General features: G+C 44.6%; 1 protein-coding gene across 1 annotated transcript in view; it reads right to left on the bottom strand.

Annotated features, from left to right (window-relative positions):
• The window catches only part of prkdc (protein kinase, DNA-activated, catalytic subunit), a gene marked incomplete at its 5' end in the record, with an annotated part of 156,664 nt that overhangs the window by 109,751 nt on the left and 33,486 nt on the right, over positions 1 to 13,427 (bottom strand). The window contains 7 exons of the mRNA XM_083654725.1: positions 773 to 875; positions 2,756 to 2,850; positions 2,927 to 3,153; positions 5,664 to 5,771; positions 6,083 to 6,235; positions 7,587 to 7,750; positions 7,927 to 8,014. Coding sequence (XP_083510851.1) covers positions 773 to 875; positions 2,756 to 2,850; positions 2,927 to 3,153; positions 5,664 to 5,771; positions 6,083 to 6,235; positions 7,587 to 7,750; positions 7,927 to 8,014 — 938 coding nt within the window. The remainder of the gene's footprint in view (positions 1 to 772; positions 876 to 2,755; positions 2,851 to 2,926; positions 3,154 to 5,663; positions 5,772 to 6,082; positions 6,236 to 7,586; positions 7,751 to 7,926; positions 8,015 to 13,427) is intronic.

Here is a 13,427-nt window from a genome sequence, read left to right as displayed (position 1 = left end):
GAGCTTTTCTTTCTTCCAAACATCTCCTCATCCTTGTAGAGCACAAACACACATCCGTTGAAGACTAGGGACATGTTTAAGACCAGGGACACAGTACATGAATTTAAGACTAGGGACACGGTAAATGGATTTAAGACTAGGGACACGGTACATGAATTTAAGACTAGGGACACGGTACATGAATTTAAGACTAGGGACACGGTACATGAATTTAAGACTAGGGACATGCTACATGAATTTAAGACTAGGGACACAGTACATTAATTTAAGACTAAGGACACGGTACATGATTTTAAGGATGACAGCCACGATTTCTCTGACTTCCTGAATTATGATACCACCAACAACAGTAGCACAATGATGAGACCCCCACTAAACACACACAGCATGGCGAGCGCATCGCCAGCAAATCATTGCCTCAAGCTCCACTAAAATCTAAACAAATTATGCAAACCACGTTCTTAATTCCACATAAACAATAGATCCATTACAAAATTGCCTTCCGACAAACCTGTTAACTCATGTGCTCAAACCACTCAACAAGCTGAAAACAGTGGTCGGATTTTTTCACTTCAACAACTTCTCGTCACTTAAAAAAAATCAAAACAATCTATTTAACAGGAAATGGTCAAAACACTCAACCAACAAGGAAATCAGTAGTCAAGTGTAAGGAATAACCTATTCATTTCAAATAATCTTTAAAATCTTGATCATACAAGTCATTCGCCATACTCAGCCCTTGCCCTGATGGGTGAGTACGTCAAGTACCGACCTTGGGATCCGTCTCTTAGCATTGTGCTGATTGAGGCTGGGGGCCTTGTGTTTGATGATCCTCTTCAGATGGTCAATGGCACTGCCACACTGCTGCAGTGTACCTGAGGTTAGAAGCAGAACCACAGCTTATGAGAAGGTCGCATGTGTGTGTGCAAGTATCACCCCAAAATCTCACAACAAATCTGCCACTTCTCATTTTATTACTAGAAGATATTGATAAAGACATCTCAATATGAAATTCTGACTTTAGAGTCCATGGGCCCTATCGTCCTACAGGCACTATCGCTTGCGCACCGGTTTGCGTGCCTCTTAAGCTATCTTTCCTGCCTCTTTGGCAGGGACGATAGCAGTCCGCCCCGCGCAAGTGCCAATTTGCGTTCCAGATGTTTTGCACCCCCACCGCCACGGGAGCATATTGGAATGATTTATACAGAAACGTAACTGTTTAAAAATTATATAATTGTCTAGGTAGACGTATTGGATAGGCCTATCTCACAATAACACCATCACATCATTTACCTGTTAAAAACATCTGTGATTTGATGCAATTCGGGTTCTTTTGTTGACCAGGAAATAGAAACGTGTTTGCAACAGGGAAACAGGGACATTTGATTGCCAATAATATTGCAGATCATCAGGCCTGCAAAGACCATCCTTCACTGTACAAGGAGGCAGGAAACAGAGGAGACAAAAGAAAAGATGGGAGGATAACATCTAAGACTGAGTGGACTCAATTAAAACTCGGTGAAACAGTGAGAGCTGCCGAGCACAGAGAGAGATGGAGAGAGCTTGTCAACAACGACCCTCCGGGTTATGGGATAGGTGAAGGTGAATATTGCAAGTAGGCTATGTCCAAGTTTTAATTTGCCATTAACCCCTCTTTGCATGTGATAACGTTTCTCAGTGAATTATAGTTGAGTGCCTCACTGAATTATCTGCCGTTACCCAATTTTAGCAGCAGAATTTGATGTCTTGGCGTTTGGCACGTCCGTGCATAATGATCTATTCAAAAGGAATTCCCCTGCACTGCGCTGCACAGCGCGGAGAATACTGGTGCGCAAAGCGCAGCGGGGTATTTTTGCTCTAAGAGCTGGTCAAGAGCTGCTATTAGGTGCTCTTAAAATTGGGTGCACGCAAAGAATTTGCGGCATTCTGACGATAGCAGGAAGCAAGCATTTTGCGGGGACACGCCTGGTTTGGCATGCATGAGGCACGCCTACCCCATGCGTGCCCAATTATAACGGGCCTAGAGGTAATAGACCAAATCACCGTGACGTCACCATGTAAACAAATTTACTTCCGGGTACCACTTGGGGAAGGCGGCAGGTTTAAATGTGCGTGTTGTCAAATAAATGCTGTCAAACCCTCTCGTTGTTTTCGGCCGACTACTTTCAATTTAAATGGTTAAACGGTTGGTAAACATGCTTGTCCGACGTATCTAGCCTTTCTTCTGTGTTTGTTTTATGTAGTGTTAGCTAGCTAATAACGTTTGTTTGACTGTCAAACTCGCTGTTTTTTTGCAGACTCGTAACCTCGCGTCACCAGGCTCTTCTCGGCGAGAGCAGACTCGTTAACGTTACAGACAGAGCTACCGACGCCACGTTAATTTAATTTAGCGTCAAGTCTACTCTGGTCTGGTCCAACAGGTAAATAAGCTAGTCTGGTCTCCACTAACGTTAGTGAAAGTGTTGTTATGAATGATATTAAACAACAACACAACACGGACGAACCATTTTTGTCTTCTTTGTCGTTCACCGCCATTATAATGTGTGGACCCAGGGGTACCCGGAAGTAAATGTAAACATCCCGCTGATTTGGTCTATAGCACGGCAGGGATAATACAAATGCGCTTGTGCAATGTGCACGCCCCCAATTTACATGGCGTAAATTTACAAAAACGCAAACGCAAAATTACCGCTTTTGCGACGATTGGGCCACATGTATTTAAAGTAGATCAACCAAGATCCTTAAGAATCCTTACCCAAGGATTTCTCATCTGAGTGTGCAAGAGCCAGACTTTCAACAAATATCACCAGGACTTCAAAGACAAACTGCTCCACCAAGGAATTCTCCTCCCTGTGTAGACACACGGACAATATTGGGGAAGATGAGCCTTAAATGTCTGAGTTGTCCAGAAGAAACAGTATCTTACCTGAATTGTCTGTAGATGCTATTGAATGCCAAGGCAGCTCCCAGTCGTTTGAACCCATTGGGGTGGAGAGCCAGGCTGTAGATGCGTTTGAACAAAGACTTGATGTTGGTCGGGCTCTTCTCTTGCTGTTTGGGGGTGGTCTGTTTGATCGACCACTTGACAAACTCTTCAATGCAGCGGCCGCAGAAGTCGCGGAGAGTGCTGTCCATGGGGTCGACCACACCGTCCTGAAGAAAAACAGCCATTTAAAGCAATATAATTGATTTTCAGTTTAACTAGGGTAATTACTAGGGGTGTCACGGTACACAAAAGTCACGGTTCGGTACGTACCTCGGTTTTGGGGTCACGGTTCGGTATGAATACGAGACAACGGAGAAAAAAAGCAACAAATCCCAAATTCTGTTTTTTACCCTTTGAATTTTTCTGAATTCTGTGTTTTGCTTTTTACCCTCATTTTACCATCAGAAATAGTGTCTAATAAGTGGGAATGAATAAATGTCCACAATTGAATAAGGTTTTACTATTCAAAGTGTGGGAGCCTCCCTCTCAGATGTCTGTATTCCAGCTGTTTGACAGGGCAAAGGCATTTCCCCACACTTTAATCTTTATTGTCCACAAGTTTGTAAACGGAGTGCATGTGGAGTAGCCTAATTTGCAAAACGGCTTATTGCCTGAGTCATAAAAGTCATTAGGATACTGCTGTGCACTCGCTTTTTTGATGACAGTAAAGGGGGAGCAGCTGGACGCTTCAATATTGCTGTGGCTTGTAAACAGCGACCCCCAGTAATGTTTCCTTTCCACAAAATGTTCCATTCAGTGAACGCCGATTTCTATGGCCCTTGTGTTGTTTTGGTGTGTCTTCTCATGGCGTTCAAACAGCGTTTAGGTGCTTTGCCACCACCTTATGGATTCAACGTATTCGTCGTGTCACTTCACGCACCGAACCGTGACGCCCATACCGTGAATTCACGGGACGAATACATGTACCGCGACACCCCTAGTAATTACGGTACGGCGGATCTCTCTTATGTACGCGTGCTTTTTATTCGTCCCTCCTCCCCGCTGTAAAGTCTCTCTGAAGGCCGTGGCTAGTGGCTACTAAAGACAGCAGCTTGACGAACTAACACCTCCAAAAAAAGCACACATCAGAGTGGAAGCAGTGTGTTGCAGGACTGCAAAAGATAACGAGAGCAACACACACACACACACATACATACACACAGGGTGACTGGCTGGGTCTCGGGGGGAGGGGATGGGGTCCAACTCCCACGAATGCACTTGTACTTAGTAAAATACACCAGTAAAATAATTTGGACAAAGGTTATTTAAAATCTTATAGACCATGATCAGTTCTAACTGTTGAACTCTCCCCTCAACAGGGAGCCATTTCAACTCTTTAAAATGGTTTGGGCTAATGTGTGTTCTTGGACCAATGCTCCATGCTCCATGCTTACATAAATAAAAATATGTCCTGTTTTTTACATAACCTAAGTTGACCTAAGTGAATGCGTACATTTTGAAAAGCATTGTATTTATGTCTGCATCTGCCAGTGGGCCATCACCATAACAGTAGGCATAATATGTTAATTCTAATACAGGAGAGACTTGGGGCCCTATCATCGTACAGGTGATATCCCCTATTTACGCTTGCGCACCTGTTTGCGCGTGCCTTAACCCAGGCAAGATAACAGTCCACCTTGCGCATTTATCCAGGTGTTATGCCGAGTTTTTGACCCCCGCCCCGGCAGCAAAAAAAAAGGCATCCCCACCTCACGGGAGCATAATTGTAATGATTTATACAGAAACAAAACTGTTTAAAAATGATATAATTGTTTGGGTAGACGTGACCTCCCTGTTTTTAAGTTAAAACAGCCAGAAAATCTCGTGAGGATGCAATACTCACGGGGGAGCATAATTTATCATCTGAGTTTGGATGCAATTCGGGTTATTTTGTTGACTGGGGTGGGACAATAGAAACGTGTTTGCAGCGGGTAAACGGCGGAGACAAGAGAAAAGATTTGAGGATTTACAGTGGACTCAATTAAAACTCAACTCGTGCCAAGGCATGTGCCAGATCGACTGTGATGCCAACGACCCTCCGGGTTATAGCAGGTGAAGGTGAATAGCCTATTGCAAGCAGACTACAATGTACAGGTTTTCTCAATTAATTTACCATAACCCCTTCTTGCAATGTGATAAAAGTTTCTCAGTGAATTATAGTTGATTGCCTCACCGAATAATCTGCTGGATACCCAATTTTAGGAGCAGAATTTGATGTACTGGGGTGGCACGTCCATACGTAATGACGTTTCTGCGCTGCGCGGAGATTATGGTGTGCTCCCAGCGCTAAGAGGTATTTAGCGCTAAGAGGTCCTTTTCAAAGCTCTTAGCGCAAAGTAATTGCGCGCTGCTGACGATAGGAGAATGCCATCTATCCCAACATTTTAGCGCTGAAACGCCTGCTTTGGCATGTGGCACGCCTATGCCCAGTACAATTATAACAGCTATGCGCTTCTGCCCGCCCCCAATTTGCATTGCGCATTGCATTGTTAAACGAGCGCAAACGCTAAATTACCGCTTTTGGGAAGATAGGTCCCTTGATGTTCTCTGAAATCAGGTGGAAAAAATGTGCACATAATCAGTATCAGCAATCAGCCAAACGAGTTGGATTTTTTTTTTTTTTATCAAATATGCATCCTTAACAAATAGTGTTATGTAGGGGGAATGGGACACGTACCAGAATGGCCTCCAGAACAGCGACTGTATCTTGGCTTTCAAACTTCTTGTTGTTGGTGAACCAGTGGATCAGCTGCATTACCAGCGGTTCAAAGAGCTGTCTGGTCACCTGGACAAAAAACAATGTTCAACTTCAGACACTTGTAGAGATGATCTCACGTCATCCACTATTCTTGTTAGGCACTTGAGATGAACACCTCTCTAAGAGCTGGACTCTGTGTTTGTTTGTTCATGTGTAATGATTTTTTGGGGAATTATGGTATGCACTGTTTAGGCTACATAAAGCCCCATGAGCCATGCATAAGGGAAATACAAAGTGTTCCCTGTCTGGAATAACATCTCTCAAAATTCCACGATATTCCAGGATTTCCATGATCAGTGTGCAGTCTGTCTGCAGTTGTCGTTGTGCAGTGCACTGACCTGATCCACATCGCAGGCCAGGCGCAGCAGCACAGGAAACAGCCTCTTGTGCAGGTTGTACATGGGCGGTAAGCTGTTCTCCCCCTCCACCATCTGAGCACTCTTCCCAATCATATAGACCACCAAGGTGTGCAGCAGCTCACAGGCTGCTACCTGCACCAAGGACAAGACCGAGTGCATTAGAATAATCACTTTGCTTGTAGTTAGTTAGGTTGTTAGAATGCAATAATAAAAGTAGAGTTGTGTGAAGATGGGAAATGGAAACTCAAGTCAAGCCACAAGCAGCGCGGGCATCCGGCTAACACAGGGGTCGCAGGTTCGCACCCCCGTGTTACCTCCGGCTTGGTCGGGCGTCCATACAGGCACGATTGGCTGTGTCTGCGGGTGGGAAGCCGGATTAAGGGTATGTGTCCTGGTCGCTGAACTAGCACCTCCTCTGGTCGGTCGGGGTACCTGTTCGGGGCGGAAGGGAACTGGGAATAGCGTGATCCTCCCACGTGCTACGTCCTGCTGGTGAAGCTCCCCTCTGTTGCTGTCAGGTGAAAAGAAGCGGCTGGCAACTGCGCATGTGGCGGAGGAAGCATGGTGCTAGTCTACAGTAGGGATGTTCATCAATTATCGAAAATCGATAATCGATCGTTAAGGATTGGAATCGATCCTGTGGCATTTGGATCGATTTTTTAATTATTAAAAAAAAAAAAAAAAAAAAAAATTTTTTTTTTTTTTTTTTTTGGACTAGGTTTGGGTGGAATTCGTTCCTCCTCGCCCCACTCCATTGCACAGCCGACTAACGTGAGGTGGAGCTTCATATAGTCTGTAGTTTTCTGGCTGGGCACGGGCCTTTGTGCCAACAAAACTGTTTTAAACATGGGAAATTCACACCGGCATGCGCCGGGGACAGCAGTGTTGGAGAGGAGACACATTGAAATAAAGAGTTCATTGAGGAGAACACGTTGTCTTTCGTATTTTCTGCCATAGGCATTCATTTTGTAAAAAAAAAAAATATATTGAAAATATTGAAAATTTTCTAAGTATTAATAAAATCGATGATCGATAATTGATCGTTAATTTTCACCGATTATCGATTTTGGAAAATTTTCAAAATGAACATCCCTAGTCTACAGCTCTCCCCAGATCGGCAGAGGGGGTGGACCAGCGACCAGGGCAGCAGGGGGACATTTGGGGAGAAAATGGAGGAAGGGGGAAAAAAGCCTCAAGCAGCGTTACTGGGGTCAGAGCCAATACGGTCAGGTTAAAGCTCAAGCTGTAAATGATATTGAGCCGCTTGTTGGAAAATACTTTTTAAGATCCATAGCAAATTTCATAGCCATTGTAACCAGGAATAAACTAGTGGCAGTTTTTGAGTGCCAATACAGATATTTTTGGAATTTAGCTGCCAATAGTCGATATTTTGTGTCGATATTCAATATCTGGCTCGACTTTTCCTAAATGAACTTCAAGGCATCTGCCTTTGAATTGGACATGGTGAAGTTTGATGACGTACTTTGGTTTGTCTGTTGCTGGTGGACAGAGCCAGTTCGCTGATGCGAGGCAGAAACGGGTCGAGGTAGATGACAGGCTTCATATCGGCGAATGGCACCGCAAAGCTGAGCCTTTTCTCTGAATCCCACGCAACAAACTTCTTCATCGTCTCCTCTGCTGAGCCCGCTAAACGGCAAAAACAGAAGCACATGATCAACAACAGCCAACATCTGTATTGTCCTTGAGCAAAATGTTGAATCCCTAACCGCTCACCCATTGTTGCTCCGGTTAAGAGCATGGGCCGAATGCCTAAAATGTCAGTTGAAAGTAGATTGAGATGGGGCGGTTGTGTGGATGCTCACCAGTCACCAGGTTCCTGTTCAGCTGTCCTCCCAGATGACCAAGCAAGCGCACCACTCTGAGCCTCACCATGACCAAAGGAGCTTCCTCCTGTTTAGAGACACAGTCAGTAAGCTAAAACACAGGAGTCCCACACACCAGTCCCACATTATCTGTGTTGCTCAACTAGAGACTGAGAGCTTTCTCCCAGCTTTCGTTGTTAAAACTGGATGGAAACCATTCGAGAGTTTGAAAAAACTTTTTTAGGGTGCCCTTCATTACATTACATTATGTCATTTGGCAGACGCTTTTATCCAAAGCGATTTACAATAACACATTTTTGTCAGCAATAGAGCAATCAACTATGCAACACAGTCTATGACAACTACAACTTCTGAAGGAACAGTGGTACAAGTTTAGTTCAGGTTAGTTTTTTTTTTTTTTTTTTTTTAAAGAGAGAAAGAAGTTAGTTCAAGAAGGGCCCAGATGGAGCCTGAAAAGGTGTGTCTTTAGTCTTTTCCGAAAGATCGGCAGTGATTCGGCCGTCCTGACCGAAGGTGGAAGCTCGTTCCACCATTGAGGTGCAAGGGACGAAAAGAGTTGTGAACGGGATGAGCGACTTTTGAGCCCCCGTAGTGGAGGAGGGGCGAGGCGTCCTGCACTGGTGGAGGAGCGGAGGGAACGGTGAGAGATTTGGAGCCTGACGATAGATTGTAAGTACAGGGTCTGGTGTACTACCCTGTAGGCCAGAACCAGTGTTTTGAATTGAATGCGTGCCGAGATGGGAAGCCAGTGAAGGTCCCGGAAGAGGGGAGTGACATGAGAGAATTTGGGTTGGTTGAATACCAGACGGGCTGCAGCGTTCTGAATGAGCTGAAGCGGTCGGATGGCTGCAGCAGGTAGCCCAGCCAGAAGAACATTGCAGTAGTCCAGGCGAGAGATGACCAGTGCCTGGACCAGGAGTTGTGTTGTTTCCCTTGTGAGAAACGGACGGATTTTGCGGATGTTGTACAGGAAGAACCTACAGGAGCGGGCAGTTGCTGCGATGTAGGCTGAGTTGGACAGCTGATTGTCAAGGATCACTCCAAGGTTCTTAGCTGTTTGAGAGGGAAACACCGTAGTGTTGTCAATGGATATGGAAAGATCGGTGAGGGGACAGTCTTTCCCGGGGAGGAAGAGTAGCTCTGTCTTACCAAGATTCAGCTTGAGATGGTGGGCAGACATCCAAGCACCAATGTCTTTGAGGCATGCAGCCTGAGTGAGTGCCCCTTCATGCAGAACGCCCCTTCATGCAGAAGGGGCAGTGACATGCAGAACTCGTGTGCTTGTAAATAGATAAAACAGAATCAAATAATGTAACGTTGCTTCGGGACATCAATTTCAAATGTTTTAAAAGCTCTCGCCATGTTACAAAGTGATTCTCTGTATCTCCATTTTGTTTCATGATAATGCGGGGAGAGCATCATTTCCGGTAACTTGACAAAGGGCGTAGGTTTGTTAGTGGCCGTTCAAGAAACTATTTTTGACAAGGAGTTCCCAGGCGATTGGTAGGCAGAGCTCTTAATTGTCTGGGAGCGGAAACTAGTCCCACACACACCAGACAGAGGATGTTGTCTTACTTCAGTGCCCATGTTAAAGGAGAATTTCGTTTTTTTTTAACCTGGACCCATCGCCTGGCATTAATTATGATTTGGCCACTCACCCAGCGATCTCCGCGGCGTTTCTGGCCGTCCTAGCGTTGTTTTGAGATCAATAGCGTCCAAGTCAGTTGTAAAATGGAGCTGATTTGGGGCCAAGTGTGAGCCTGTCTTTCCTGCATCTAAATAGTTCTAAAATCGTTTTCGCCAAATATCGTCATAATCTGATCCCTCAAGAACCACCAGAGTGATATTTCGCCAAAGGCTGTTTCCTGGAGTCGCACAGGGATCAAATTACCTCAAACGTGATCTCGGTCACCAAGTCTCGTGAAGTCCCGCGATACTTTCCTGCCGACTGGCCAAGTACAGGTAGGACGCTTTGCGGTGGTGGTTTTAGCGTAACCTATGTGGGGTTTGGCATAACCTTCGTTATTTCGAATCCCACATAGGTTACGCCAAACCCCACATAGGTTACGCTAAAACCACCACCGCAAAGCGTCCTACCTGTACTTGGCCAGTCGGCAGGAAAGTATCGCGGGACTTCACGAGACTTGGTGACCGAGATCACGTTTGAGGTAATTTGATCCCTGTGCGACTCCAGGAAACAGCCTTTGGCGAAATATCACTCTGGTGGTTCTTGAGGGATCAGATTATGACGATATTTGGCGAAAACGGGAATAAAAATAGCTATTTAGATGCAGGAAAGACAGGCTCACTTGGCCACAAATCAGCTCCATTTTACAACTGACTTGGACGCTATTGATCACAAAACAACGCTAGGATGGCCAGAAACGCCGCGGAGATCGCTGGGTGAGTGGCCAAATCATAATTAATGCCAGGAGATGGGTCCAGGTTAAAAAAAAACTAAATTCTCCTTTAATGGACAGTCTGAACACGCCGGCATAGCTCCACTCACATACTTGTAGTGATAGTTTTAGCACAGTTTATTTTGTCTGGATAAGACAAATGTATTTTCACAGAAATACAGTGTGAAAACTCATTGTTGGTGGTAGGGCTGGGTATCGGTCGCTTTAAGGTATCGACCGAAATAAACCAGTAACAGTAGTATCGAAACTTCTCCGGTCAAACAATACGTGCATTCAATCATTTTTGTACACTATACTATTTAGTATGGTTTTGCTCGCAGCCAATGACCACAAGCGTTCTTTGATTTAATGCAACATGTGATTGGCTCACTACTACAACAGCTACGCCTACAACCCATACAGTCTGTGGTGGAGAAGTCTAACGATGTGTACATAGGCGATTCTAGGCTTTCCAAACAGGGTTAGCACCACCAGGATGAGAATAGTATCCAGACTGGCGGGTTTGGACAAAGAAATTTAGTACATTTTAAAGTAAAACGCATTAATCTGGTGCACTCTGAGAGCAAAATGAAGAGGCTAGTAGATATGAAGAACTACACACATCACATTAATATCCTCTTCACTATGCTGTGGCTTTACTGTGATGAAAAAATAATTGTCTCCTTATATATTCTATCTGCATGATAGTGTTTCTCAACCACTGAACCGTGGCCCACTGGTGGGCCTCAGAGCAGCATCTAGTGGGCTCCTAAAGCAGGTGTTTGCAGTCAACTAGTTGAAATTAATATGTGGCAGTGAAAATCTATTTGTGGTGCTCAACATCTATTGTGGTGTACCTCTACAAATAGATAACTCTATAGGAAACACTGAATGTTATAGTAGGATATGACAACACATTTTCCAACAACATATCATCACAATATGCTGAGTGACACCTATGCAACTTTGCCTAAGCTGCAGTCAGGTGATGTCTCTGTTCTCACACTACTGTCTGGAGAAATGACATAGTTCAATCTAAGCAGAGGTGGAGCTTGCAAACTGCCAACTGTAGGCATCTTCACATTGTTTCATAAAATGTCACATTTGTTATCTGAACAGAGGCAAGTATCCGATGTAATGTATCACTTAACAATGCTGCAGCTGCTGCCGCCGGCTGCTGCTGAGGTGACCGGCATGGTGTTATTGTTGCAGTCATGTTTCTCTGTATCAGTCGTAGTTTTCTTACAGAAAAATCGGTCGAGAGTTTGGTTCACCCTTTTAGCCATGTTAAATGTCTCCGTCTGTCTCGGTGGCGTTATTATGGAACCCACCGCGGTTCCGGCAAAACCACGCCCTGTGCCCGCCTATGCAGCAGTCAAGCTCTGGGATTGGCCAGGCGCCAATGAGGTCTAATGCTCACAGCTCGTCACTCAATAGGAAATAAGGCTTGATGACTGAACTTCTCTTAAAATTCCCAAGGAAGAAAAACAACGAACACCTGAATAATGTCATGGGGAAACTGGAGGTGTGCAGAAATGCCCGTTGGATGAGCCGTGGGTGGCAGCAGTCCAAATCAATTGGCAACTTTGATATTTCATCTGCGCTGCGCATTGAAGCCATGGTCTCCCCCGTACGTAATTGCGCAGCGCCAGCTCACCTGATCCAGCTACTTTGATCTCTGTTACAGCCCCCGATTAGTACGCTACAAGCCGAGAATATGAACTTGTATATTGCTACAATTAACTCATTAAGAGTGTGTAACAGAATACATTCAGTGGGCAACAGAATAGCCTACATTCTGACTGTGTGTTATGGAACGCATCTACCAGCGGCCACAACGACAACTGGGCCAAGTTAGAGAAAGCGTGTTAAACCAGAATACGGGACTATCTGGAGAAAACAAAACAAATTAACAATCTGAGCTGGCGATGTTGTTTTGTTGTTGAATGCACAGTGCATGGAGACCTACACGGCTGATTTCACCGAATAGAGGTGAGCATTGCTTCTTTGTGAAGAAGGAATGGAAAATCTCAATTTGGCCATTCCAGCGATAATTATAATAATTTTGAGCATATTATGCATCATGGTAAATGGTAAAATGGTAAATGGACTGCATTTATATAGCGCTTTTATCCAAAGCGCTATACAATGTGCCTACATTCTAGGGGTCGACCGATATGCTTTTTTCAGGGCCGATATCGATTATCGGTAATCAAAATTACCGATAACCGATATTTGGAACGGATATATATTTGCAGTAAAAATAAAGATCTTGTTGTCAAAATTTTGAATAACACAACCCACACATTTTCCTCAGTTTATCCAACTGCAATATTAATTGAAAATATTCACATTATTAACATTAAGCAGTGTGTGTGTGTGTGTGTGTGTGTGTGTGTGTGTGTGTGTGTGTGTGTGTGTGTGTGTGTGTGTGTGTGTCACAACCTATACCTGTTTCTATTTCCATGTGTATGCTCAATCTAGTGAAGACTTGGGAACATTATCAAGACAGCTGTGGAGAGAAGGGTGTATTCACACCTCTGGGTCGTTTGCTTTGTTCCGATTTAGGGGCTTAATTGATAGCCTACAATTGTTGCATTTGTACTGTAGCAATGTGGGGTTTAGGGTAAACATGGGATTATCTTGACGACGGGTTTAGTTACAGGGGTGTTATAGTTGCTATTTCCTACGACACTTGAACGCGCTATAGACGGGCGTGAGGCAAGTGAAGAGGACACTGAGTCACATGTGGATGTTCTCTCGCCGGGGATTGGTCGAGCGGGGGGAAGCCATTTTGTCTGTCTGGAACGTTGTGCTGATGTTTAGAACGAACAAGCTAGAAGCTAACGGAAAAGAGAGGGTGGGAATTGCTCCATTATTTAGTGGCTGTAGGTTAAAACCGTAACAGTGACCTGGTACTGAAATAAATCCACAGATTGCAAGTCGATCTTCGCCTCCTTCCTCCTTGATCACGGTCCGAGTGTGGATCATTACAGTACCTTGGTTTGTTTGTGTTAACACAGCCACAAATCAAATGGTCCAAATAGTATTGCCAAGCCTCCTGGATTGGCCAGGAGACAC

Source organism: Poromitra crassiceps, assembly GCF_964638095.1.
Source record: "Poromitra crassiceps genome assembly, chromosome: 2".
Taxonomy (NCBI): domain Eukaryota; kingdom Metazoa; phylum Chordata; class Actinopteri; order Beryciformes; family Melamphaidae; genus Poromitra; species Poromitra crassiceps.
Note: the sequence above shows the minus strand (reverse complement) of the source record. Positions and strands in the feature narration are given on the sequence as shown.